General features: G+C 45.3%; 1 protein-coding gene across 1 annotated transcript in view; it reads right to left on the bottom strand.

Annotated features, from left to right (window-relative positions):
* The window catches only part of LMO7 (LIM domain 7), a 252,121-nt gene that overhangs the window by 125,940 nt on the left and 102,413 nt on the right, over positions 1-23,768 (bottom strand). Inside the window, exon 5 of the mRNA XM_060233592.1 lies at positions 6,300-6,406. Coding sequence (XP_060089575.1) covers positions 6,300-6,406 — 107 coding nt within the window. The remainder of the gene's footprint in view (positions 1-6,299; positions 6,407-23,768) is intronic.

The following is a 23,768-nucleotide window of genomic DNA, read 5'->3' as shown; positions in this document are numbered from 1 at the left end:
TTGTAAGCCTCTATCATGTCACCTCTCAGTCAACGTTTCTCCAAGCTAAAGATCCCCAAGCATTTTAACCTTTCTTCATAGGGAAAGCATTCCGACCCTTTAATCATTCTAGTTCTACAGAACGGCAAGAAACCCACTGTCTTCGCACCAGGATTCGCAGCAAACTGTAGACAGAGAAATGTGAAATAATTCATGGTATTTCTTAAGATAAAAAACTCATGTGATGGACTTTAACCAGAGTTGCAAATAACCATGAGTGGGTTACTCATCCAGACTCTGATCGACTTGTCTTTGTCTCCCTACTCCCCCAACATTTATTTCCCTTTAAGATTCCCGATTGCCTGCATAGGGTGGGAGTCCTACGGCCAATTGTAGCCCTTGCCTGACAATGCTCAGCTGATTCATGGGCAGAAACTTTCCTACTGGGAAAAAAAAATTAAAAACAAAAATAAAACCTTGTCTAGTTGTAGGAAGTTTTGACCATAGAGTTCCTGACAATTCCTAGAGCTACAAGGAAGGGATAAGAGCAGCTCTAGCAATCATGTCATTTCTCGGTCTCTCTATGGTCAAAAACGTCCTATAACTAGACAAATGCAAGACTGTGATCAGGCAGGCAAAAAGGGGACTATGAGGAGCATATTGCAAAAAAACATAAAGACCAACAATAAAAATTTCTTCTAATATATTACAAGCAGGAAACCAGTCAGGGAGGCAGTGGGGCCCTTGGATGACCAAGGGGTCAAAGGATTACTGAAGGAGGATAGGGAAATGGCTGAGAAGCTGAATGCATTTTTTGCCTCCGTCTTCACTGTGGAAGACGAGAAGTGTTTGCCCACTCCAGAACCACAAATTTTGGAAGGGGTGTTGAAAGACCTGAGTCAGATTGAGGTGACAAGAGAGGAGGTCCTACAACTGATAGACAAATTAAAAACTAATAAGTCACCAGGTCCGGATGGCATACATCCAAGAGTTCTGAAAGAACTCAAAGTTGAACTTGCGGATCTTCTGACAAAAATATGTAATCTTTCATTGAAATCTGCCTCGATTCCTGAGGACTGGAAGGTAGCAAATGTCACCCCCTTCTTTAAAAAGGGTTCCAGAGGAGATCCGGGAAATTACAGGCCAGTCAGTCTGACTTCAATACCGGGAAAGTTGGTAGAAACCATTATCAAGGACAGAATAAGTAGGCTCATTGATGAACACGGGTTATTGAGGAAGACTCAGCATGGGTTCTGTAAGGGAAGATCTTGCCTCACTAACCTGTTACATTTCTTTGAGGAGGGGAACAAACATGCGGACAAAGGAGACCCGATAGATGTTGTTTACTTTGACTTCCAGAAAGCTTTTGATAAAGTTCCTCATAAAAGGGCTCCTTAGAGAGCTCGAGAGTCATGGAGTAAAAGGACAGGTCCTCTTGTGGATCAAAAACTGGCTAATTAATAGGAAGCAGAGAGTGAGTATAAATGGGCAGTCTTCGCAGTGGAGGACGGTAAGCAGTGGGGTGCCGCAGGGCTCAGTACTGGGTCCCATGCTCTTTAACTTGTTCATAAATGATTTGGAGTTGGGAGTGAGCAGTGAAGTGACCAAGTTTGCAGATGACACTGAATTGTTCAGGGTGGTGAGAACCAGAGAGGATTGTTCAGGGTGGTGAGAACCAGAGAGGATCTGTTGAGGCTGGGTGAGTGGGTGTCAACGTGGCAGATGAGGTTCAATGTGGCCAAGTGCAAACTAATGCACATTAGGGCCAAGAATCCCAGCTACAAATACAAGTTGATGGGGTGTGAACTGGCAGAGACTGACCAAGAGAGAGATCTTGGGGTCATGGTAGATAACTCATTGAAAATGTCAAGACAGTGTGCGATTGCAATAAAAAAGGCCAACGCCATGCTGGGAATTATTAGGAAGGGAACTGAGAACAAATCAGTCTGTATCGTAATGCCCCTGTATAAATCGATGGTGCGGTCTCATTTGGAATACTGTGTGCAATTCTGGTCACCGTACCTCAAAAAGGATATTATAACATTGGAAAAAGTTCAAATAGAATGATTAAAGGGTTGGAACACTTTCCCTATGAAGAAAGGTTAAAATGCTTGGGCCTCTTTAGCTTGGAGAAATGTCAACTGTGGGTAGAGGTTTACAAGATTATGCATGGGATGGAGAAAGTAGAGAATGAAGTTCTTTTCTCCGTTTCTCACAATACAAGAACTCGTGGGCATTCAATGAAATTGCTGAGCAGTCGGGTTAGAATGGATAAAAGGAAGTACTTCTTCACCCAAAGGGTGATTAACATGTGGAATTCACAGCCACAGGAGGTGGTGGCGGCTACAAGCATAGCCAGCTTCAAGAGAGGGTTAGATAAAAATATGGAGCAGAGGTCCATCAGTGGCTATTAGCCACAGTGTGTATAAATGTGTGTGTGTGTGTGTGTGTGTATATATATATATATATAATTTTTTTGGCCCCTGTGTGACACAGAGTGTTGGACTGGATGGGCCATTGGCCTGATCCAACATGGCTTCTCTTATGTTCTTAACCTGACACAAGAAAGGAGAGGCCCGGGCAAGCTAGGCCTGCTTGGGCTGCCTAGAGTTCCAGCCATCCCAACACAGGTCTCACTCACCTGGGGCTCTCCTTGGCCATATCCTCCCCGCCCCAGTCAAAAGGCCAGCAAGCCACCCGCTGCCCAAAATCACATAAGAAGTGGAGAAAGGGTGGTGTGGGTTTCTCCAGGGGTTAATGAGGGCTGCTGGGGTGTGGCAAAGCCCCTGGGGGTATGGCAAAGCCCCTGGCTGCTGGCTCTCCTAATCCAGGGATTGTTATGCAGCTGCACCTACAATTCAATGGACAAGGTAGGTGGGGAGGAAGAGGGGGAACCCTCAGAAAGGTTCAGGAGCTGTGCTCCCGTGAGCTTCTGCTGAATTTAAGGCCTGCTTCTAGGGATGCATGTCTCCCCAGTGGGACCTGGGGATACCCGAGAATTGCAGCTTATCTTCAGACGACAAAGATCCGTTCCCCGGGAGAAAATGGATCCTTTGGAGGGTGGGCTCTGTGGCATTGTTCCCCACTGAGGTCCCTGTCCTCCCCAAGCACTATCCCCAAATTTCCAGTTTTCCAACCTGGAGATGGAAACTCTACCACCCCCGGGGGTATATGGCAATGTTAACTGCTTCACATCAGGGAGGAAAAGAAATTGGGGGGAGGCAGGGCTTTTTTTATAGCAGGAACTCCTTTGCATATGAGGTCACACACCCCAATGCAGCCAATCCTCTTTGAGTTTACAGTAGGACCTGTATTAAGAGCCCTGTAAACTCCGGGAGGATTGGCTACATCAGGGAGGTGTGGCCTAATATGCAAATGAGTTCCTGCTACAAAAAATAAAAGCCCTGGGGGGAGGCATTCCATAGTATCAATAAGGAGACTGAACATAGCCTTCTGTTGTGTCCCTCAGCATAAGAAAGTGAAAGCAGAAAGCCCTGTGCAGTTCAGGTAAGAAAATGTGTGGCGGGTAGGGGGGCGTAGAAAGTAGAACCTTTGTGGGGGGGAGAAATGACAAAGACACAGCAGTCAGTTCTGTAGTGTTTAGTGGGTCTAGAAGGGCTTGGGCTCCTCTTCCTCATCAGAAGGATTCAGTGCCGGACAGGGCATGCCTAGGCAAATTCTTTCACATCTCAAGAAAGAAGGCAACTTTCTGTGGGGCCTCAGGGGTGGAGCTCTATCAGGCTGCCGGTTGTTTATTTCCCCTTTTGCATACGGGAAGAACAAAAGCTCTGCATAGTCCTGTATATGTTTAACCCAGCTTGCTGGGGGGAAGTGTAGATGACTGGGGAAGGCAATGGCAAACCACCCTGTAAAAAAAGTCTGCCGTGAAAACGTTGTGATGCGACATCGGAAATGACTCGTGCTTGCACAGGGGAGGGACAGTGGCTCAGTGGTAGAGCACCTGCTTGGTAAGCAGAAGGTCCCAGGTTCAATCCCCGGCATCTCCAACTAAAAAGGGTCAGGCAAAAGTAGGTGTGAAAAACCTCAGCTTGAGACCCTGGAGAGCCGCTGCCAGTTGGAGTAGACAAGACTGACTTTGATGGGCCAAAGGTCTGATTCGGTATAGGCAGCTTCATCTGTTCATAACGTATCAGCTGCATTGCTCAGTTGCCTGGAGGTCGTTCTGACATGCCTCAGGTAAGATGCCAGCCTCCAGGTGGGACCCGGGGATCTCCCGAAATTACAGCTCATCTACAAAAATCAGTTCCCCTGGAAAAAATGGATGCTTTCAAGGGCAAACTCTGTGGCATTGTCCCCCACTGAGGTCCCTGTCCTCTCCAGGGTCCATCTCCAAATCTCCAGTTTTCCAACCTGAATCTGTCAACTCTACTCCACATCCTCCTCTGGTGGCGGGGCGGGGGGAGACCTCTCAAACCTAGCCCCAGCAACCAGTGAGCGCTCAATTTTGACTAGTATCAATCAATCACACCTTTATTGGCATAACCAAAGGAGATATACAGAGAGTTATCAGCCAAGCAATAGTCAAATACATAAGTTCAAAGCATAAAAGGCTAAAATAAGATTAAGAGTCACAATAAAACCTGCTCAGAATAATTTTTTGACAATTTCAGCCAAGAATTTGGCAACAGCTCTTGTAATATCAGTTATGTTGTCATTTAGTGGGAGACGGCAAACAATTTTGACTAGTATTAGGTCCTCTAGAGCAGGGGTCCCCAACCCCCGAGCCGTGGACTGGTACCGGTCCGTGGCCTGTTGGGAACCGTGTCCCAGGCGGATGAAAGAGGCAGCGCAGCCCCACTCCAAAGCACTACCTCTTTCACTCACCCGGGTCTCAGGCAGGTGGAAGGGGCAGCGCGGCAGTGACCTTTGCCTACTCCTCATTTAAAGACCCCCATGGGGGGCAGTCCCGGGCAGCAAAAACCTCAGCACCCAACCCCCACCAGTCCATGGAAAAACTGCCTTCCACAAAACCAGTCCCTGGTGCCAAAAAGGTTGGGGACCACTGCCTCTAGAGGTTGGCAATACTGATTTCACAACATTGTTTACCATTCTTGGCAACACGCTCCCCCCACACTTGTGTACATATTACCCTTGCCCTTCTCAGATGAACGAGAAGGTCCAAAATTAAAAACCGTCCACTTAACATTTCTGTCTTATCAATGAGTGCCCACTCCAACTTTTCAACAATCCCTGTGGCATACTCAACAGCCCCAAGGAAACATTTCCTGCATGCCATATTTATCTTAGCTACACTTGTTAACGACAAAATTCTTGGCAACGTATGAAGGACTTTGTCCTGCTCTTTACTGAAGCTCATAAATGTCTTTACCAAATTAAAAAAAAAAAAGGAGCAAGAGGCTCTGGGTCATATGGAAGAAAATGAATTATTGTGCAAGGTCTAGCACATTTTTTATTTAAAAAAAAATCTTCTCATGAAACCAGTTATAATAGCAGCAATTAATAGCTTGAACACACTGTCACTGGCTTTGCTTTCCATGAGAACCATTTTTAAAAGGTTGTTTCTCATCCTAACATCTCCCTTAATCAGATTCAGCCTGGTGAGAAAAAGGATTATCCTTAGGAACATGCTATCATTCCCAATTTTGCATTAATACTCAATAACTGCACTGTTCTTTATAGTAACATTCATATATCAGCCCTTTTAGACCACCACTCAGTATGAAAGAGGGAAGCTAAGAGGTAATAGTTTGCATCCCAAGACCACCTAGGGAATTCACTGCTGAGTTCAGATATTGATCCATACAGTTCACAATCATAGCTACTTCTAAGCACCATGTCACAAAGGCCATAAAAGTACATCACACAATGTGCTGGCAGCACATCTATGGAAAAGAGGGCATACCTAAGTTCAGCCCACAAAGATTACAGATTTCAAGATCCAAATGCTAGACCAAAAAGGTGTATGGATCCACACACTGAGTGCAGTCTCCTGGTAATTACAAGATTACAGCAAAAGTTTCCATTTTTGCTTTTGTCTTTTTAAAACTGTGGAACCTTCTACTTTATATTTTTAAGCAATGCAACCGTTAATTAGCATACAGTGGGCTTAGTCCACCTAAAATGTCAGCAAATACCTTCCCAAAAAAATGTACTCAGGAAAATCCTGCCCAGATTAAATCATCTCATCGTTAAAGAAAAAACACTCTTGAAATAGACTATACAAACAAAATATTAAATTACTGCTTACAACAGTCATGTATGTGAATGGCAGCACCAAGAGTAATTTAAAAAAATATTTGAAGGTTCTTGAAGTTAGCTGATAAATACAAAACACTTACTTGACAGTCACGCGATTGGATAAATCCTGAAGGTCCCCAGGATGAAAGAGTTGAGCTTCTTTTAATCCAAGCTTTTCACAGGCTTTCAAAAAAACATTTATGTTATCCTACAAAAAAGAACAAGAAAACGGAAAGGGGTTGGCTTTGAGTTGAAGCAAATGCAGAGGAAAGGATTGCAAGCCCGATCAACGCAAGCTCCAAAGTTTCAAAGTCCAGTGTGCAGAGCAAGTGACAAAAAGACCAATGTCTTCTGGATCATCGACAGTAATATTTCATACAGATCTGCAGGCTGAGCAGTGAACTCAGTTAACTGACAGCAGGTAGAAAGCAAAAATGCCCAGCCACTCAGCAGCGATCTCCACTTTGATGTCAGCTCTGCAAACAAACGCCCTCTTTTTTTCTTTTTTTTTTAAAGCTTCACATGGCAAGCCTCACCTCTCACATTTAAAAATAACTCTCTAGCGACTGACATTCACCCACCCAGAAACGGGTTGGCAACGGAGGACTAAGGAGGAGGGACTCCGTTTCTATGATTACAGACTGACTGTCGAATGCTGGCACCTGGAATCTGGCTTTGGTTTCTGAGCAAGCTCATGTGAGTCAGAAAGGAAGCCAAGGAAACGCGTAGGGCCGGAGAGTGAGCCAGCACAAATGTATGGTTTTCAGTGGGTAAATGAAAAAAAAAAAAACACAGGTGTGGCTTTGGCACTGACTTATTACACCTGCTAGGAGCCAGCTTGCTCAGTGGGTGGAGTGGGCATGGAATGCCACAGGAAGAGGAGTCTGCCACTCTCCCTCCCTGCTTTCTGCTGAACAGAAATGTTGAAATGACTGTTTTGGTTATCAGTGTTTAGTCCCACTGAAACCACAGGCAAAATGATTTCCCAGTATACATTCCAAGGCAACCCAATAGAAATAGCGTACAAGACCAAACACGTTCAACGCTACGATCCTGAACACTTTAACATGTGCTGTTTCAGTAATTTATGACACCCACAAAAGTATAAAACCACTGATACAGGGAAAGGAGATGGTACAGAACTCTGAATAAATGATTTACTATTTCTGCTTTTTATTGGCAATCATTGGTCAAAGGTACACCACTATTATAAACAAAAAAGAGCCCCGTGGCGCAGAGTGGCAAAGCTGCAGTACTGCAGTCCAAGCTCTCTGCTCACAACCTGAGTTCGATCCCGGTGGAAGCTGGGTTTAGGTAGACGGCTCAAGGTTGACTTAGCCTTCCATCCTTCCGAGGTCAGTAAAATGAGCCCCCAGCTTGCAGGAGGGGGGGGAAGTGTAGATGACTGGGGAAGGCAATAGCAAACCACCCCATAAAAAGTCTGCCATGCAAACATCGTGATGCGACGTCACCCCAGCGTCAGAAATGACTGGCGCTTGCACGGGGGACCACCTTTACCTCTTTTTAAAATAAACAATTTAAGAAAAACAGATTTCACATGCCACTGACCCATAGCAGTGATTTTGGAGAACTATTAATTGGGATCGCCACCAATTTGTAATCTGAATGGCTTTTTGTGAGTTCCTTTCAACGTAAGGAACTTCCTTAGGGGAGACGTTTTGTTCAGGTGCACAAGCTTATCCAAAAAGAAACAAACAAAAAAAAGGCAATTCCTTTAATTTGAAGACAGGTGGCAAAGGTGAAACAGAAGCAGCAGCAGAATTTCCTAAAAACACCTTCATTGAAAAGGTCCAAACTAGACACAAGGCATTGCAAGAGGAGCCATGCTCAGATTCTCTCATCTTATTGTTTCCCATGAACAAGCAAACTGACCAAACCGCTTTAGATTACAGTGGTCCTCAACCTTTTTGACACCAAGGACCGGTTTTGTGGAAGATCATTTTTCCACGGACTGGGTGGGGGAGGGGGAGCATGGTTTCAGGGTGATACAATCGTGCACATTATTTCGGTGTGGTGGTTAGGTGTGTAGACGCTTATCTGGGAGAACTGGGTTTAATTCCCCACTCCTATACTTGCAGCTGCTGGAATGGCCTTGGGTCAGCCATAGCTCTCGCAGAGTTGTCCTTGAAAGGGCAGCTTCTGTGAGAGTTCTCTCAGCCCCACCCACCTCACAGGGTGTCTGTTGTGGGGGTGGAAGATAAAGGAGATTGTGAGCCACTCTGAGATTCGGAGTGGAGGGCAGGATATAAACCCAATGTATTATTACTATTACTACTGCTACTACATTGTAATATATAATGAAATAATTATACAATTCACGGCCTGGTCGCTAACAGGCCACGGACTGGTACCGGTCCACGACCCAGGGGCTGCTGACCCCTGGGTTAGAAGACTGGGGGAGAGGGTACTACTAAGGTCCAAAATACACAATACATGTGGCACGAGTTGGGGGGAACACGGGTGCCTGACCCAACACATTGTCACTGGCAGGATCGGTGAAGCTCTCTTTGAAAGCACTGTTCGACTCTTACATCCTTACAGAGTCCAGAGGGAAGGAAAAAAGCACAATCGGCACAGCACAAATGATCATTATGTTATATCGACCCACACACTTTAAGGAGGAAAAGCTGGTTATAAAAGGCCATGCTTTTGAGTCTACAGACTCATCGTTTACATAAAAGCAACTTAAAATTCTCAGTGCCCTGTGTGCGTGTGTGTGTGTGTATAAACAACACACACGTACGGTGATTAAATTGAAGTTAAAGGTGCTGGCTGCTTGTCAACCCCATCTGGGCAGCACCCTTCAAGCTCTTCAGATGTTTGCTTTCCTCATTATTTAAACACACTGGGTGGGAGTTGCCTGTTCCCCTTATGTAACCAATGCGAATTCCAGAACGCACACCCCAATGACACCTTACGACTCAGCTGGGACCAGGAAAAAAAAAAAAAGCACCTTTAGCAGAAATACAAGTTATGGCACATCTTTCACATTCAACGAGACAGGTGTGGGGCATAACAAAAGCTTCCAAACTATTCAGAACACTTTGTGTAAGGAAAAAAAAAAACCCAACAACTTTTCTCAAAGCCAAAGAGAGATTCAATTCTCCCATTACTTATTTTTGGATTCTTTTCCTACCTTCATCTACATGCTCGCTTTTCCAGTTCATGCGCTGTGCCAGCTGAAGTTATGCAACCAGAATTCTGTTTAACAGCTACGAATAGATTAGCATAAATGTATACAAAGAGCCGACAAGTCCAATGCTACCACTGTACATGCATTCAGGGGCTTTATCGTTTATTATGATTACTTTAAACTGTATTAGAGGTATTAAGGGAATTAAAGTAAAATCTGCTAATGCTTAAACTTCTCTAGCAGTCTAAATGGCTGCAGGTGCCAGCAGCAACATTAGTGTAATTTAAGACAGGGTTCCCCCACCTTTCTGAACCTGAAGGCAGCCTCTGGAATTTTCAAAGGCGGTAGAGATGCCAACCCAAAATGGATGCTTCAGGAGGTGGAGTCAACTCTGTTAATGCGGGGGTGTCAAATATGTGGTTCGGGGGCCAAATCAGGCCCCCAAGCAAGTGGCTGTCTTCTGCTTCCTTCTCCCTACATCTTGCTTCCTTCTGCATAATAGCTTGCTTTGCAAGGCTTGCTCAATTGCATAGGAACTACAAAGCAAAACCACTATTTTCTCCATTGGCTGAGGCTCCTAACTCAGGGAGGAAGGGAAGGGGGGAGTAGATCTAGACTCTCTCAATCACACAGCAGAGCTACTGAGGCAAGCCTCTCTTCCTTCTATTGGCTGAGGCTCCTTCCCATCCTGGTACCCTGGGGAAGGAAGGAGAGCAGAGCTTCCTTTGCCCAATTCCCTGGATTCTATGGGAGAGATACAAAGAAAGCACCTTTAAGACCAATGAGTGCTAACATTTTAAGCATGTTTTAAGTTTTTTAAAAATATATATTTAATTGTGTTAGTGTCCTTTATAAAGTTTATATCCCTGCTACCTAAATCTTAAATAAGTACACATGTGGTTCGACCCGACATGGCCCAGCCCAACCTGACATGGCCCAGCCCTCGTAACAAATGAGTTCTACACCCCTGGGTTGGCTTCTACAGGAGGCAAGGCCAGACATGATTATAGGGTTGCCAAGTCCAATTCAAGAAATATCTGGGGACTCTGGGGGTGGAGACAGGAGACATTGGGGGCAGAGCCAGGAGACACTGGGGGTGGAGCCAGAAACAAGGGTGTGAAAAGCATAACTGAACTCCAAAGGAAGTTCTGGCCATCACATTTAAAGGGACCGCACATCTTTTTAAATACCTTCCTTCCATAGGAAATAATGAAGGGGCACCTTCTTTGGGGGGTTATAGAATTGGACCAATCTTTTTAAAACTCAGGGGGTGTTTTGGGGAGAGGCGCTGGATGCTATACTGAAAATTTTGTGTCTCTACCTCAATACACAGCCGCCCCACCCACCCCGAGCCCCAGATATCCACGGATCAATTCTCCATTATTTCCTATGGGAATAAATCTCCATAGGGAATAACAGAGTTCCCAGCAGACATTTCCCTCCCACCCCCCGACCCCCCCGCAGCTTTCTGATGACCCTGAAGCGGGGGGAGGGCCTCCGAACCAGGGGATCCCCTGCCCCCACCTGGGGATTGGCAACCCTACATGGTTATCTCCTCCTCCTCCTTCCTTGCAGAAGAATCACATAAGTGAAAGGAAGGAAGAAAAAGAAATGGGAATAGAAAGAGCAGAAGTCTTATGCCAGAAGGACCCATGCACTAACTAAAGCAAGCTCAGCTACTCACCACTCCCTCCAATTCTTCAGCAGTTGTGGATTTTATATCCAGAGCACTCTTTCTGGCATAAGACTACTTTAGAAACAGTATTCGGCCTTGATCGTCTAACTTGTAGACCAGAATCAAGCTTGCCTTTTGGAAGGAAGGAGACAGAGAGGGCGGTGGCAGAGAACTTCAGGACTTCCTCGATGACAGATCTGCCCTTGACCCTTTGTCAACAGGCTTCAAGGTCTTGTCAGTGTACAGAGACTACCTCATTTGCTCCAGGGAGTGATCTCCATTTAAACACTGACAAGGGCCATGGCTCCCTTCTATTGCTATTAGATCTTTCATCTTCTTTCAAAACAGCGGGCTCCTCAATATTAGGCAAGCATTCAGAGTGGGAGATTGCGTTAAAAAGAAGTATACTTCAGCAACTGAATCTTTTGTTGGTGAGCATATACCTTACAGCAGGGGTGGCCAAACTGTGGCGTGGGAGCCACATGTGGCTCTTTCACACATATTGTGTAGCTCTTGAAGCCCCCACTGCCCAATCAGATGGCTTAGAGAAGGCATTTCTCTCTTTAAATCAGTTCTCCAAGCCAAGCCAGCTGGCAGCTTGGAGAATGCATTTAAAGTTAAAGTTGCTTTATTTCCACCTCTCCCTCCCCAATCTATTTTCCTTCCTTCCTTCCTTCCTTCCTTCCTTCCTTCCTTCCTTCCTTCCTTCCTTCCTTCCTTCCGGCTCTCAAACATCTGATGTTTGTTCTATGTGGCTCTTACAGTAAACAAGTTTGGCCACCCCTGACTTAAGAGTGTTACGATTTACATGAAAAGCACATTACAATTCCCTGCATCTGCCCCAGGGTTCTGTGTTCTGTATTGCTTTTCAATATTGCTGTGAAACCTCTGGGGGAGATTTGTCTATAGCTTTAGAGTAATGAATCATCAATATTCTCATGCTTTTTATCTATGCCCCCAGAGGCTGCTGCCTCTGTTCCCAGCCAATGGCTGTCAGCCATGGTCACGTGACTGAGACCAAATAAAGTCGAATCAAGACAAGACAGAAGTGATGTTGGTTGATAACGCCTTGGCCCTAGAGGTATACTGATTCTCCAATTTGAGTGGATTATAATTACCTTTGATTTTATTAAGTTATAAAATGTATACCCTATATCTTTTCCGCCCTCAGTGGGGCCACCAAAACAGCTAGCAGATTAAAAGCACTCATCATGAAAACAATCTTTAAAAATTAAAGCCAATCAAAAACTGCATCATTCAAACAATTAAAATCAATTTAAAATACACACACAATCAATCAAATGCAGGCACATAAGAACCAACATGAAAACATAGGGTAGAAAGGAGATGTCTGGTATTTACCTGGACAGTCTGGTATTTTCACTGACTGTTCAAGAAAAAAAAAACTCTGAAAAAATACCAGTCAGTTAAATGTTTGCTATTTTTCCAGTGTTTTCCCAAGACAGGCAATGAAAATACCTGTCCATGTGAACAGGCAACCCAAACCCAGGGGTGGAATTCTAGCAGGAGCCCTGTTGCATGTTAGGCCACACACCCCTGATGTAGCCAATCCTCCAAGAGCATACAAAAAAGAGCCTTGTAAGCTCTTGGAGGATTGGCTACATTAGGGGAGGTGTGGCCTAATATGCAAAGGAGCTCCTGCTAGAACTCCACCCCTGCCCAAACCCAAACAACAAATCACACTGGATCAAGGCAAGCAGCCGTGCTGTTCTGAAGCAACAGAACAAAGTTAAGAGTCCAGTAGCATCTTTAAGACCAACAAACTTTTATTCAAGACAATGAAATGGACTTAGGAAAAGTGGCCATATATAGAAGAGGTGGGTAGTAAATTAGCATGCAAAATGGTGAAGATTTTTTTTAACAGATAAAAAGAACAAGCTTGGTTTATGGTTATCATCTGTTTGGGTTCAACGGGGGGGTTCAGAAATAACATCGATAATAAATACGTCGGAATTGGAGATCGATGTGCCCTTCATGGAGAGAATCTGTCCCTGGATAAGGTCCATCTCTAAAATGGAGGCAAACTTTACAGCAAATCACACTGTTTGGAGGTGCCAAGGTAACCCAAGCATGAAGCAGCAGCAGGAGAGCCAGTTTAGTGTAGTGGTCAAGTGTGTGGACTCTTATCTGGGAGAACCAGGTTTGATTCCCCACTCCTCCACTTGCAGCTGCTGGAATGGCCTTGGGTCAGCCAAAACTCTCTTATCTGGGAGAACCGGGTTGGATTCCCCACTCCTCCACTTGCAGCTGCTGGAATGGCCTTGGGTCAGCCATAGCTCTCTTATCTGGGAGAACCGGGTTTGATTCCCCACTCCTCCACTTGCAGCTGCTGGAATGGCCTTGGGTCAGCCATAGCTCTCTTATCTGGGAGAACTCACTAAGGATGGAGCAATATGGTCCTTATGACCCATTCACCCTGACCTGGGTAGCCAGGGCTAGCCCGACATCATAATGTCAGAGGTTAAGCAGGGTCAGCCTTGACTACTATTTGGAAGTTATGTCATCAGGGCTTTTTTTTTTTTTGCAGAAAAGCCCAGCAGGAACTCATTTGCGCATTAGGCCACACCCCTGACATCACCATCATTTCACACAGGGCTTTTTTGTAGAAAAAGCCCAGCAGGGACTCATTTGCATATTAGGCCACACCCCCTGACACCAAGCTAGCCAGAGCTGCATTCCTGTGCGTTCCTGCTCAAAAAAAGCCCTGGAGGTCATTATGTGTCAATCAAGATCACCGCCCACCCCATTTTGCCAACTTGCTTCTGACCATCAACTAGATAAGTGTTGGCAGGAACTGGAAAGAAGTACTGGGAGCTTGCCCACCATTAGCAAGCACCTGATAAGGCTACCCATAAACTTCTTGATGGCCTAGGAGCCATGTATCTTCAGGACTGCCTCTTCACTCATCAGTTGAGTGCTATTACGCTGCCAGATTAGATCAGCTCAGGAAGGCAATTCCACCACACAGAAGCCACCATTAAGAGAGCTCCAGTGCCAACAGAAGTTGGTCAGGAAGGCCTCCACGTTACTAGCATTTTGATAGCAATGCAAGACTGAATCATTTAGCTGGCCTTCAAGTATATTAAGATTTTCCTGCTGATTTCCTGTTGATATATTAAGATTTCCTGTTGACAGGAGTGGAATTCTAGCAGGAGCTCCTTTGCATATTAGGCCACACACCCCTGATGTAGCCAATCCTCCAGGAGCTTACCAAAAAAGAGCCTTGTAAGCTCTTGGAGGATTGGCTACATCAGGGGGTGTGGCCTAATATGCAAAGAAGCTCCTGCTAGAATTCCACCCCTGGTGTTATATATATCAGCTTTAATTAGCTTGTTTCGTTCTATGGTATTTTTGTAAGATCACCGCAACTTGCCTCAGTCCCAGGAATTAAGATCACAGGGAGAGGCCCTCCTGACTGTCCCGTCAATGAAAGAAGCTCCTTTGGTGGGTACGTGAGAGAGGGCCTTTTCAGTGGCAGCCCCACAGCTATAGAACAACCTTCCAAAGGAGCTGTGCCTGGCCTCCTCACTTTCAAATTTTAGAAGGCAGCCAAAGATGGTTTCATGCAGGCCTTTTTTTTGAGCAGGAATACACAGAAACACACTTCCGGCTGGCTTAGGGTCAGAAGGTGTGGCCTAATGTGCAAATGAGTTCCTGCTAGGCTTTTTCTACAAAAAAGCCCTGTGTGAAACAATGGTAACATCAGGGGGTGTGGCCTAGTATGCAAATATGTTCCTGCTGGAATTTTTCTTTTTAAAAAAAAGCCCTGGTTTTCTTTAAGACCACATTTTATTAATTTGCTAGCAGTTTTAAACTATGATTTCAAATTTTGGTTTTTTTAAGGATCTATTTTATGTATTCCATCTATATTGTAAAGCCGCCTTGAGCTCTGTATAGAAGAAAGGCTGCTAACAAAATGTTTTAAATAAATAAAATGCCATACATACAATAAAGCAGCCAAGTGTTTTTGGTTTTCATGCACACACTTCCTTCCACTCCTAACTAGGCTGAGCCTGGCAGCTGATGCAACATGGCACAGTAAAACCACAGCAATTCCTAGAGCTACCTACTCTGTGTCACATCCAGGCTTTCCTGTCGATTGATTTGCGTTATATATCAGTGACACAGGGACACAGCCAATGCCTTTCCACCCCCTCCCATTACCACCTGGAGCATTGGCAGCAGGGCTTTTTTGTGTGAAATGACACTCTCACTCCGTGTAGAAAAATATATATACAATTGTATTCAAGATGTATTCGGTCTTTTCCAAAACATGGTCTCTTGTAAATATCTCAATGGTAAAGACAAAAAAACCATCTCGTGCACAACGCTCCTACTGTCCAAACAATTCAAAATTAATTAAAGTCCAACGAATCATAAAAAGAACTGGTCCATTTCGTTTCAGGAAGAACCCTTCTTCAGGGGACCGTCTTTTATATTTATGGGTTCAGTAGTGTTGTAGTGCTGGATTTCATATCTTGACCTTCCAAATTAATATTTTATATAGAATCTCTCACTGGAACGCCACTGCCAGTCTCCATCCTGCAACATTTAATAGTGTTCTCAAACATCGGTCTTATGTTCCAGTAATATCACTGTACCAGGGGTTTTTTTTGTAGCAGGAACTCCTTTGCATATTAGACCACACCTCCCTGACATAGCCAATCCTCCAAGAGCTTACAGGGCTCTTAATACAGGACCTACAGTAAGCTCCAGGAGGATTGACTACATCAGGGAGGTGTGGCCTAATATGCAAAGGCGCTCCTGCTAAAAAAAACCCCTGACTGGCAGAAATGGGAGACCGGGGCAGGGGATGTCCTGCATCCACTGGGAGGACTGGCCAGTCTCCCACACCCAGAACCTGGCCAACCAAGATTACACCACCGTTTTTGAGGTAGAATAAGAAATGCTGCTCTTCTCGTTCTCCTGATTTTTTCCCAGTGGAAAGGCATCCTAGGAAAGATTCTGTAAAGCGACAAGACTTAAAAAAACTGAACAGCCGTGAATATATCATTTCCATGAACATGTACTTTTATTGTGTTTTTAAAAAAAACATACATTAACTTAACCTTCACCTGAACTTGCAGCTGGAATTCCAACCATCTATACATAAAGTCTCCTAATAAAGCGGCTCAGAGATTGTAAACATTCTTTCGCTGACGGCTTCAAATCTAAATTCTGTACAAGAAGGTTACAAATGCCAGTGTGGCACACTTATCAGTCTGTCGCAGCCAAGACACACACAGGGGTCTTGTGGAATCTTAAAGATTAATGGATTTATGGAGGCATAAGCTTTCCGCAGGGTACAGCCAGCTTTTGTCAGATGCGTGGAATGGATTCATAGACTGATCGCCAGTTACGAGCTGGTGTGAACATTCATTACCTTGTATTCTTTGGGGTTTCACCCTTTGTCCCTTTCCCCTCTTGATGACTGAGAATTCACTGATCTGCTTATAACACCTTTTCCTCCAAGAAACTTGTTAATCTGTTAAATTTGCAGTGAGACTCCTTGCCGTTTTCGGTAAGAGAAAAGAAAGCCTGGTCTCAGTTCCTTTCGTCTCTTCTCGACCCTTTGAGTTATCTACCTCAGTAGGAATTCTAGCAGGAGCTCCTTTGCATATTAGGCGACACACCCCTGATGAAGCCAATCCTCCAAGAGCTTACAAAAAAGAGCCTGGTAAGCTCTTGGAGGATTGGCTACAACAGGGGGTGCGTGGCTTAATATGCAAAGGAGCTCCTGCGAGAATTCCACCCCTGTCCCTCAGATAGGCCAAAATGGCAAATTTTTATGAAAAATTTGCAAGCCCAAACAAAGAGCTTCTATTTTAAGTACCTTGCATATGCATTTTTAGCCATTCTAATACTTTACTCCTTTTACAAAAATAACCCTGATGTTTTGGTCCACTTCTCTGCCTTCTCAAATCATTCATTTATGTATTGCCAGCTTGGAACAGGGCTGGACTTAGGATCTGGAAGACCCAGGTTCCAATCCCCACTTTGCTGTGGAAACTCACTGGGTGACCTTGTGCCAGTCACGCACTCTCGAGCCAGACCTACCTCACAGGGTCAAAATTATGTAGTGCCACCTTGAGCTCCTTTGCACCCACAGCATGTTGTGATGTGGAAACGGCCTTGAAAAGACACTTCAGATAAATCAATGGAAAGCTAAATAGAATACCCACAATCCAAAGAGAGCATGATACAGCCTGTAAGCCCAGCAGCCTTTAAAGATGTATTTAATATTTTCTGCCAGCTTATTTTGTTCAAAGAAAGGGAGTCACATGCAAGCTCCAAAAGGCAGCTCTTGCTTAAGAAACTTGTGCAGGAATTGTTAGAGCCATCTAACTGAAAACCGATCGCTGCAGCTGCGCAGGAAGAGAAGGATGCAAGCGTACCCAGGCATAGGGAGAGCCAGTTTGGTGTAGTGGTTAAGCGTGTGGACTCTTATCTGGGAGAACCAGGTTTGATTCCCCACTCCTCCACTTGCACCTGCTAGCATAGCCTTGGGTCAGCCAGAGCTCTGGCAGAGGTTGTCCTTGAAAGGGCAGCTGCTGGGAGAGCCCTCTCCAGCCCCATCCACCTCACAGGGTGTCTGTTGTGGGGGAGGAAGGTAAAGGAGATTGTGAGCCGCTCTGAGACTCTTCGGAGTGGAGGGCGGGATATAAATCCAATATCTTCATAGAGAATTCCGTGCTTGGGGTTGAATTGCGACTGGCAAGTCGCCACATTGTGGAGAATTGTTATTTACATAGTAGATTTAACATACAAGTGTTTGTCCCAGCCATGCTATTCGGAAGGTAAGTCATACTTTCCATTTGAGTAAACAGTATGGTTTCCAACCTCCAGCTCGTGGCTGGAGATCTGGAGTTACAATTAATCTTGAGTTACAATTCTCTGCCACAGGAGGTGGTGGTGGCTACAAACATAGTCAGCTTCAAGATAATATTCATTTGGTTCGAGATTTTGGATATGTACTTTGTTCTTATATTTGCCATTGTTTGGTATACAAAGAAAGATATAAATTCTGGTATTTATACTTTTAATACAGTTTGATTGATTGAAAAAAAGAGGGGATTGGATCAACATATGGAACAGACAACCATCAGTGGCTATTAGCCACAGCGTATTGTTGGAATTCTCTATCTGGGGCAGTGATGCTCTGTATTCTTGGTGCTTGGGGGGGCACAGTGGGAGGACTTTTAGTGCCCTGGCCCCACTGATGGACCTCCTGATGGCACCTGAGGTTTTTTGGCTACTGTGTGACACAGTGTTGGACCATTGGCCTGATCCAACATGGCTTCTCTTATGTTCTTAGATTGCTTCAAGAGGAGGACTGCATAAACCTATGGAGCAGAGGTCCCTCAGTGGCTATTAGCCACAGTGTATTGTTGGAACTCTCTGTCTGGGGCAGTGATGCTCTGTATTCTTGGCGCTTGGGGGGACACAGTGGGAGGGGTTCAGTGTCCTGGCCCCACTGATGGACTTCCTGATGGCACCTGATTTTTTGGGCCACTGTGTGACACAGAGTGTTGGACTGGATGGGCCATTGGCCTGATCCTACATGGCTTCTCTTATGTTCTTAGATTGCTTCAAGAGGAGGACTGCATAAACCTATGGAGCAGAGGTCCCTCAGTGGCTATTAGCCACAGTGTATTGTTGGAACTCTCTGTCTGGGGCAGTGATGCTCTGTATTCTTGGTGCTCAGGGGAGGCAACAGTGGGATGGACCTCCTGATGGCACCTGGGTTTTTTTGGCTACTGTGTGACACAGAGTGATGGGCCACTGGACTGATCCAACATGGCTTCTCTTATGTTCTAATGTTCTCCATTCAACAGAGATCAGTTCCCGTCGAGGAAATGGGAGCTCTAGAAAGGAGACTGTATGGAATAATATCCCCACTGAGTTCCCTTCCCTCTCCAAAGCCCACCTTCCACAGGCTCCACCCTCAAATCCCCAGAAAATAACAGAGACAGTGATCCAAGAATGGCTTGTTTAAATCCATGGCCAACATGGGTGTTTGATAAGGCCACCAGCCTCCAGTTGGGCCTGGCATTCTCTCAGAATTACAACTGGTCATAGAGTTGCCAATCCCCCAGGCGGGGGTTGGGGATCCCCCATGTTGGAGGCCCTCACCATCAGAAAGTGGGGGGAGAGCAAAATGTCTGCTGGGCACTCCATTATTCCCTATGGAGACTGATTCCCATAGGGTATAAGGGAGAATTGACCTGCAAGTATTTGGGGCTCAAGGGGGAGGCTTGTTTTTGAGGTAGAGGCATCCAGTGCCTCTCCTCAAAACACCTACCAACTTTCAAAAGGATTGGACCAGGGAGTCCAATTCTATGAGCCCCAAAAGAAGGTGCCCCTATCCTTAATTCTTTCCAATGGAAGGAAGGAATTTAAAAGGTGTGCGGTCCCTTTAAATGTGATGGCCAAGACTCCCTTTGGAGTTCAATGATGCTTGTCACAACCTTGCTCCTGGCTCCACCCCCAATGTCTCCTGGCTCCATTCTCAAAGTCCCCAGATATTTACTGAATTGGACCTGGCAACCCTAACTGGTCTCCAGACAATGGAAATCAGCTCACCTGGAGAAAATGGCAGCTTTGGAAGGTAGACTGTATGGTATACCATAGATCTAGCTGAAATTCCTCCCCAAACTCTGCACTTCCACAGGCACCAACCCTAAATCATCAGGAATTTTTCAGGCCAGAGCTGGCAGTCCTAGATTTTGGCTCCCGAAGCCTTCAGTTCCCCAATGATTACACTGGATGAAGAAGACAGCGACTGCAAATTTATACCCCACCCTTCTCTCTGAATCAGAGTCTCAGAGCAGCTTACAATCTCCTTTATCTTCTTCCCCCACAACAGACACCCTGTGAGGCGGATGGGGCTGAGAAGGCTCTCACAGCAGCTGCTCTTTGAAGGACAACCTCTGTGAAAGCTATGGCTGACCCAAGGCCATTCCAGCAGATGCACGTGGAATCAAACCGGTTCTCCCGGATAAGAGTCCACACACTTAACCACTACACCAAACTGGCTCTCAAGCTGTGCACAGAGCATGCAGAACACAGGAAGGGGATGGGAGAAGTAGTGAGGGAGATAATTTAAGCAGGCTCACTGATTTTTTTTTAAAAAAAAACCCTCACATTTGGCCTTTAGGGGAAAAGAACAGGCATCTATGTTGTAGGAATTTCCAGGCTAACTCAGCGGAATGCATTCAAATGCTTTTTGCCACAAAATGTCTTCGTTTGCAAGACATTCCACTATTCTTAGACATTTTTCAATATTGTTTTTTTAAAGATTACAAATCCAGATCAATATTCTTTCATGCCTTAAGCATCTAAAACACTTCTATGTTTCTATTTCACCACCCCTTTAATGACTGCGCAGCATAATTCTAGGAAAGATATATTTAGAAAAAAATGCTCCCATGTACAAACTAGAGATTTTCAAAGTTATAAATAAGCTCTTTTATACATAAGGAATCCATTATGCTGACCATAAAATCTCATGATAATTCAGGAGCTTGGAGCTACATGCTGAAACCAAACTACCGCAGCACACCATTTATTAGGGGGGAAAGTATAGCCTATAAAAAGGCCTTTGGATTTTTTATATATATCAGGAAGACAAAAAAGCCTTTGTGTCTCATTAGGCGTCACAGATGTATAAGGATTACTTATTGTCTCTGCAGTATAGGGAAACAGGGGCTGATCACAAGACTGGCGAGGGCAAAATTCCCAGACACTAATCTCCACAGACTGTGCCTTCCCACCTCTATAAATTTCAGATCAAATTGACTGACTACCATGAAGCCGCACTACAGACCAATGCACTGAAATGAAAGATTCTGGTAAGCCATTTCTAATTGGGCCGCTGCATGGCAGTGACAGCAGCAGTGTGCTTAAAGCGTGTGTCAAACTTTCACACACAGAGCATTCCTTTAATAGATATCGGAAACAGTCTTCCAATGCCTTTTCACTTTCACTCCCACCCGCTCTTTTTGTCTTCTTAAATCAACTGCTGGCCACTGTCATTTTTGAAGACAAGGCTTGTATCTTTTTCCATGTCTATTTGACATCCATGAAAGCAAAATGAAGCCACACAACTTTCATTCTGAATCCCAGGGCTTTTTTTTGTAGAAAAGGCCCAGCAGGAACTCATTTGCATATTAAGCCATACTCCCCTGGATGTCACCATTGTTTCACATGAGGCTTTTTTTGTAGAAAAGGCCCAGCAGGAACTCATTTGGATATTAGGCCACACACCCTGACACCAAGTCAGCCGGAACTACATTCCTGCTGAAAAAACCCCCGCTAAACCCTAAAAAATCCATATCTAGTTGCACCTGAATAAGCTTATGTGTCCCATCTCCCCAGAATGCACCAGTCAGCCTATTTAGGCAACAGATTATAAAAAGGAAAAGGAGTCCATTTTCCTTTATAGTCCAGGGAACCTGAACCTTTTTGAGTCTACAAGCACCATTGGAATTTTGCCACAATGTGGTGAGTGCAGCCACAAAATGGCTGCCGCGGGAAGCGGAGGCAGACACAAAATGGCTGCCACAGCTTATTTTCAATCACAAAGTGAAGATCCTTGCACTATGGTGGCAGCCAATGCTCCCTCTAAGCTAGTCTTGTGAGCAAAAATTCTACTTTGTGAGCTCCTGGCATTAAAGTTCTGAGCTACTGCATAAATTATTGTGCCGTGGGGTCCTCCTTCCTGAGCTAAGACAAAAATGTGTTAGCTGGAGGCTAAAAATCTGTGAGCTAGCTCACACTAACTCAGCTTAGAGGGAACACTGGTGGTAGCTGCTTGCCAAAGCAACATTTAAAAAAAAACTACACAGCCAATTAAACCTCCAATGGCCAATCAGAGACCTTGCTGGGCAAAAGCTGCACCTGGCCCTGCACTAGGGTTGGCAAGTTCACTCAAGAAACCATTATAGGACAAGAAATAAACCCTGAAAAGTATCTGACCCTAGGCGGGCACGGCAGCGCCCAGGAAGTATTAAGGGTATGGCAAATTTCAAGCATGCCTCCTCATCCACCCACTGCCAGTCAAGGCTGATCTCTCATCACTGGCCCTTGACTCAGAAGCGTGCTTTTTGAAGACTGCAAGGATAAAGGCGAGACACACCACAGCTCACTAAAAAAAACAACCCTTTGTTCTGGCTTTACACGGCTCATCAGGGCTCCAGTTGCTCCTGAGAGTGCAAAACCAGACAAATATAACACAGCCTAATCCCTTGACTTCTATGTAGTTGGGGGGGGGGGGGAATAGGCTTCCCAATCCCCAGGTCCCAGAGGGGGATCCCCCGGTTTTACAGGATTCCTCCCTCCCCCAGCCAGCTGGCCAGCGGGAGAAGCCCCGCCCCCACAGCCATCATGCACCTCCATGAACGATTCCCATAGGGAATGATGGGGAATTGATCCACGGGTATTGGGGGCTCTGGGGGGCTGTTTTTTGAGATAGAGGCACCAAATTTGCAGCATAGCATCTAGTGCCTCTCCCCAAAATACTTTCCAGGTTTCAAAAAGATTGGACCAGGGGGTCCAATTCTATGAGCCCAAAAAGAAGGTGCCCCTTTCGTTCATTATTTCCTATGGAAGGAAGGCATTTAAAAAGATGTGCAGCCCCTTTAAATGTGATGGCCAGAACTCCCTTGGAGTTCAATTATGCTTGTCACAGCCTTCCTCTTGGCTCTGCCCCCAATGTCTTCTGGCTCCACCCCCAAAGTCCGCAGATATTTCTTGAATTGGACTTGGCAACCCTAGGGGGGAAGTAGCTGCACTGCTCTATTTAATTGTCTGCAAACAAGCCCATAAATGGCATCTGTGGTCCCACCATGAACACTCTGAACACACCTGCACTTACCAAGCGGTGCAAGAATGGAACAAGAGTGGAAAGTGTGTGCGTGCCTCCAGCCAAAACACACAGGGAAAGGGAACAGTCCCATTGGAAGGCTCAGCTGCCTGTTTCCGCGTTGGGTGGTGGGTTGAAGTAATTATTAGGGTTGCCAGGTCCCCCTGGCCACCAGCGGAGGAATGGGGGAGGCAAGCTTGCCAGATCCGGGTTGCAAAGCTCCTAGAGATATAGGGAGGGCTCTGGGAGGCTAGGAACCTCAGTGGGGTATAATGCCATAGAGTCCACCCTCCAAAGCAGCCATTTTTTTCCCCACAGAAACTGATCTTGGCAGTCTGGAGATGAGCTGTAATTCCAGGAGATCCCCAGATCCAACCTGAAAGCTGGCATTCCTAGCAAATATGCATTTTTCCATACACCAACTCAGGGCTTTTTTTGTAGCAGGAACTCTTTTTAGGGTTGCCAAGTCCAATTCAAGAAATATCTGGGGACTTTGGGGGTGGAGCCAGGAGACATTAGGAGTGGAGGCAAGATCAGGGCTGTGACAAGCATAACTGAACTCCAAAGGGAGTCCAGGCCATCACATTTAAAGGGACAGCACACCTTTTCAATTCCTTCCTTCCATAGGAAATAATGAAGGATAGGGGCACCTTCTTTTGGGGCTCATAGAATTGAACCCCCTGGTCCAATTCTTTTGAAACTTGGGGGGTATTTTGGGGAGAGGCACTAGATGCTATATGGAAAATTTGGTGCCTCTGCCCCCAAAAATAGCCCCCCCAGAGCCCCAGATACACGCAGATCAATTCTCCATGATTTTCTATGGGAATAAATCTCCATAGGGAATAATAGAGTTCCCA

Source organism: Heteronotia binoei, chromosome 3, assembly GCF_032191835.1.
Source record: "Heteronotia binoei isolate CCM8104 ecotype False Entrance Well chromosome 3, APGP_CSIRO_Hbin_v1, whole genome shotgun sequence".
In the NCBI taxonomy this organism is placed as follows: domain Eukaryota; kingdom Metazoa; phylum Chordata; class Lepidosauria; order Squamata; family Gekkonidae; genus Heteronotia; species Heteronotia binoei.
This window is presented reverse-complemented; position numbering and strand designations above follow the sequence as displayed.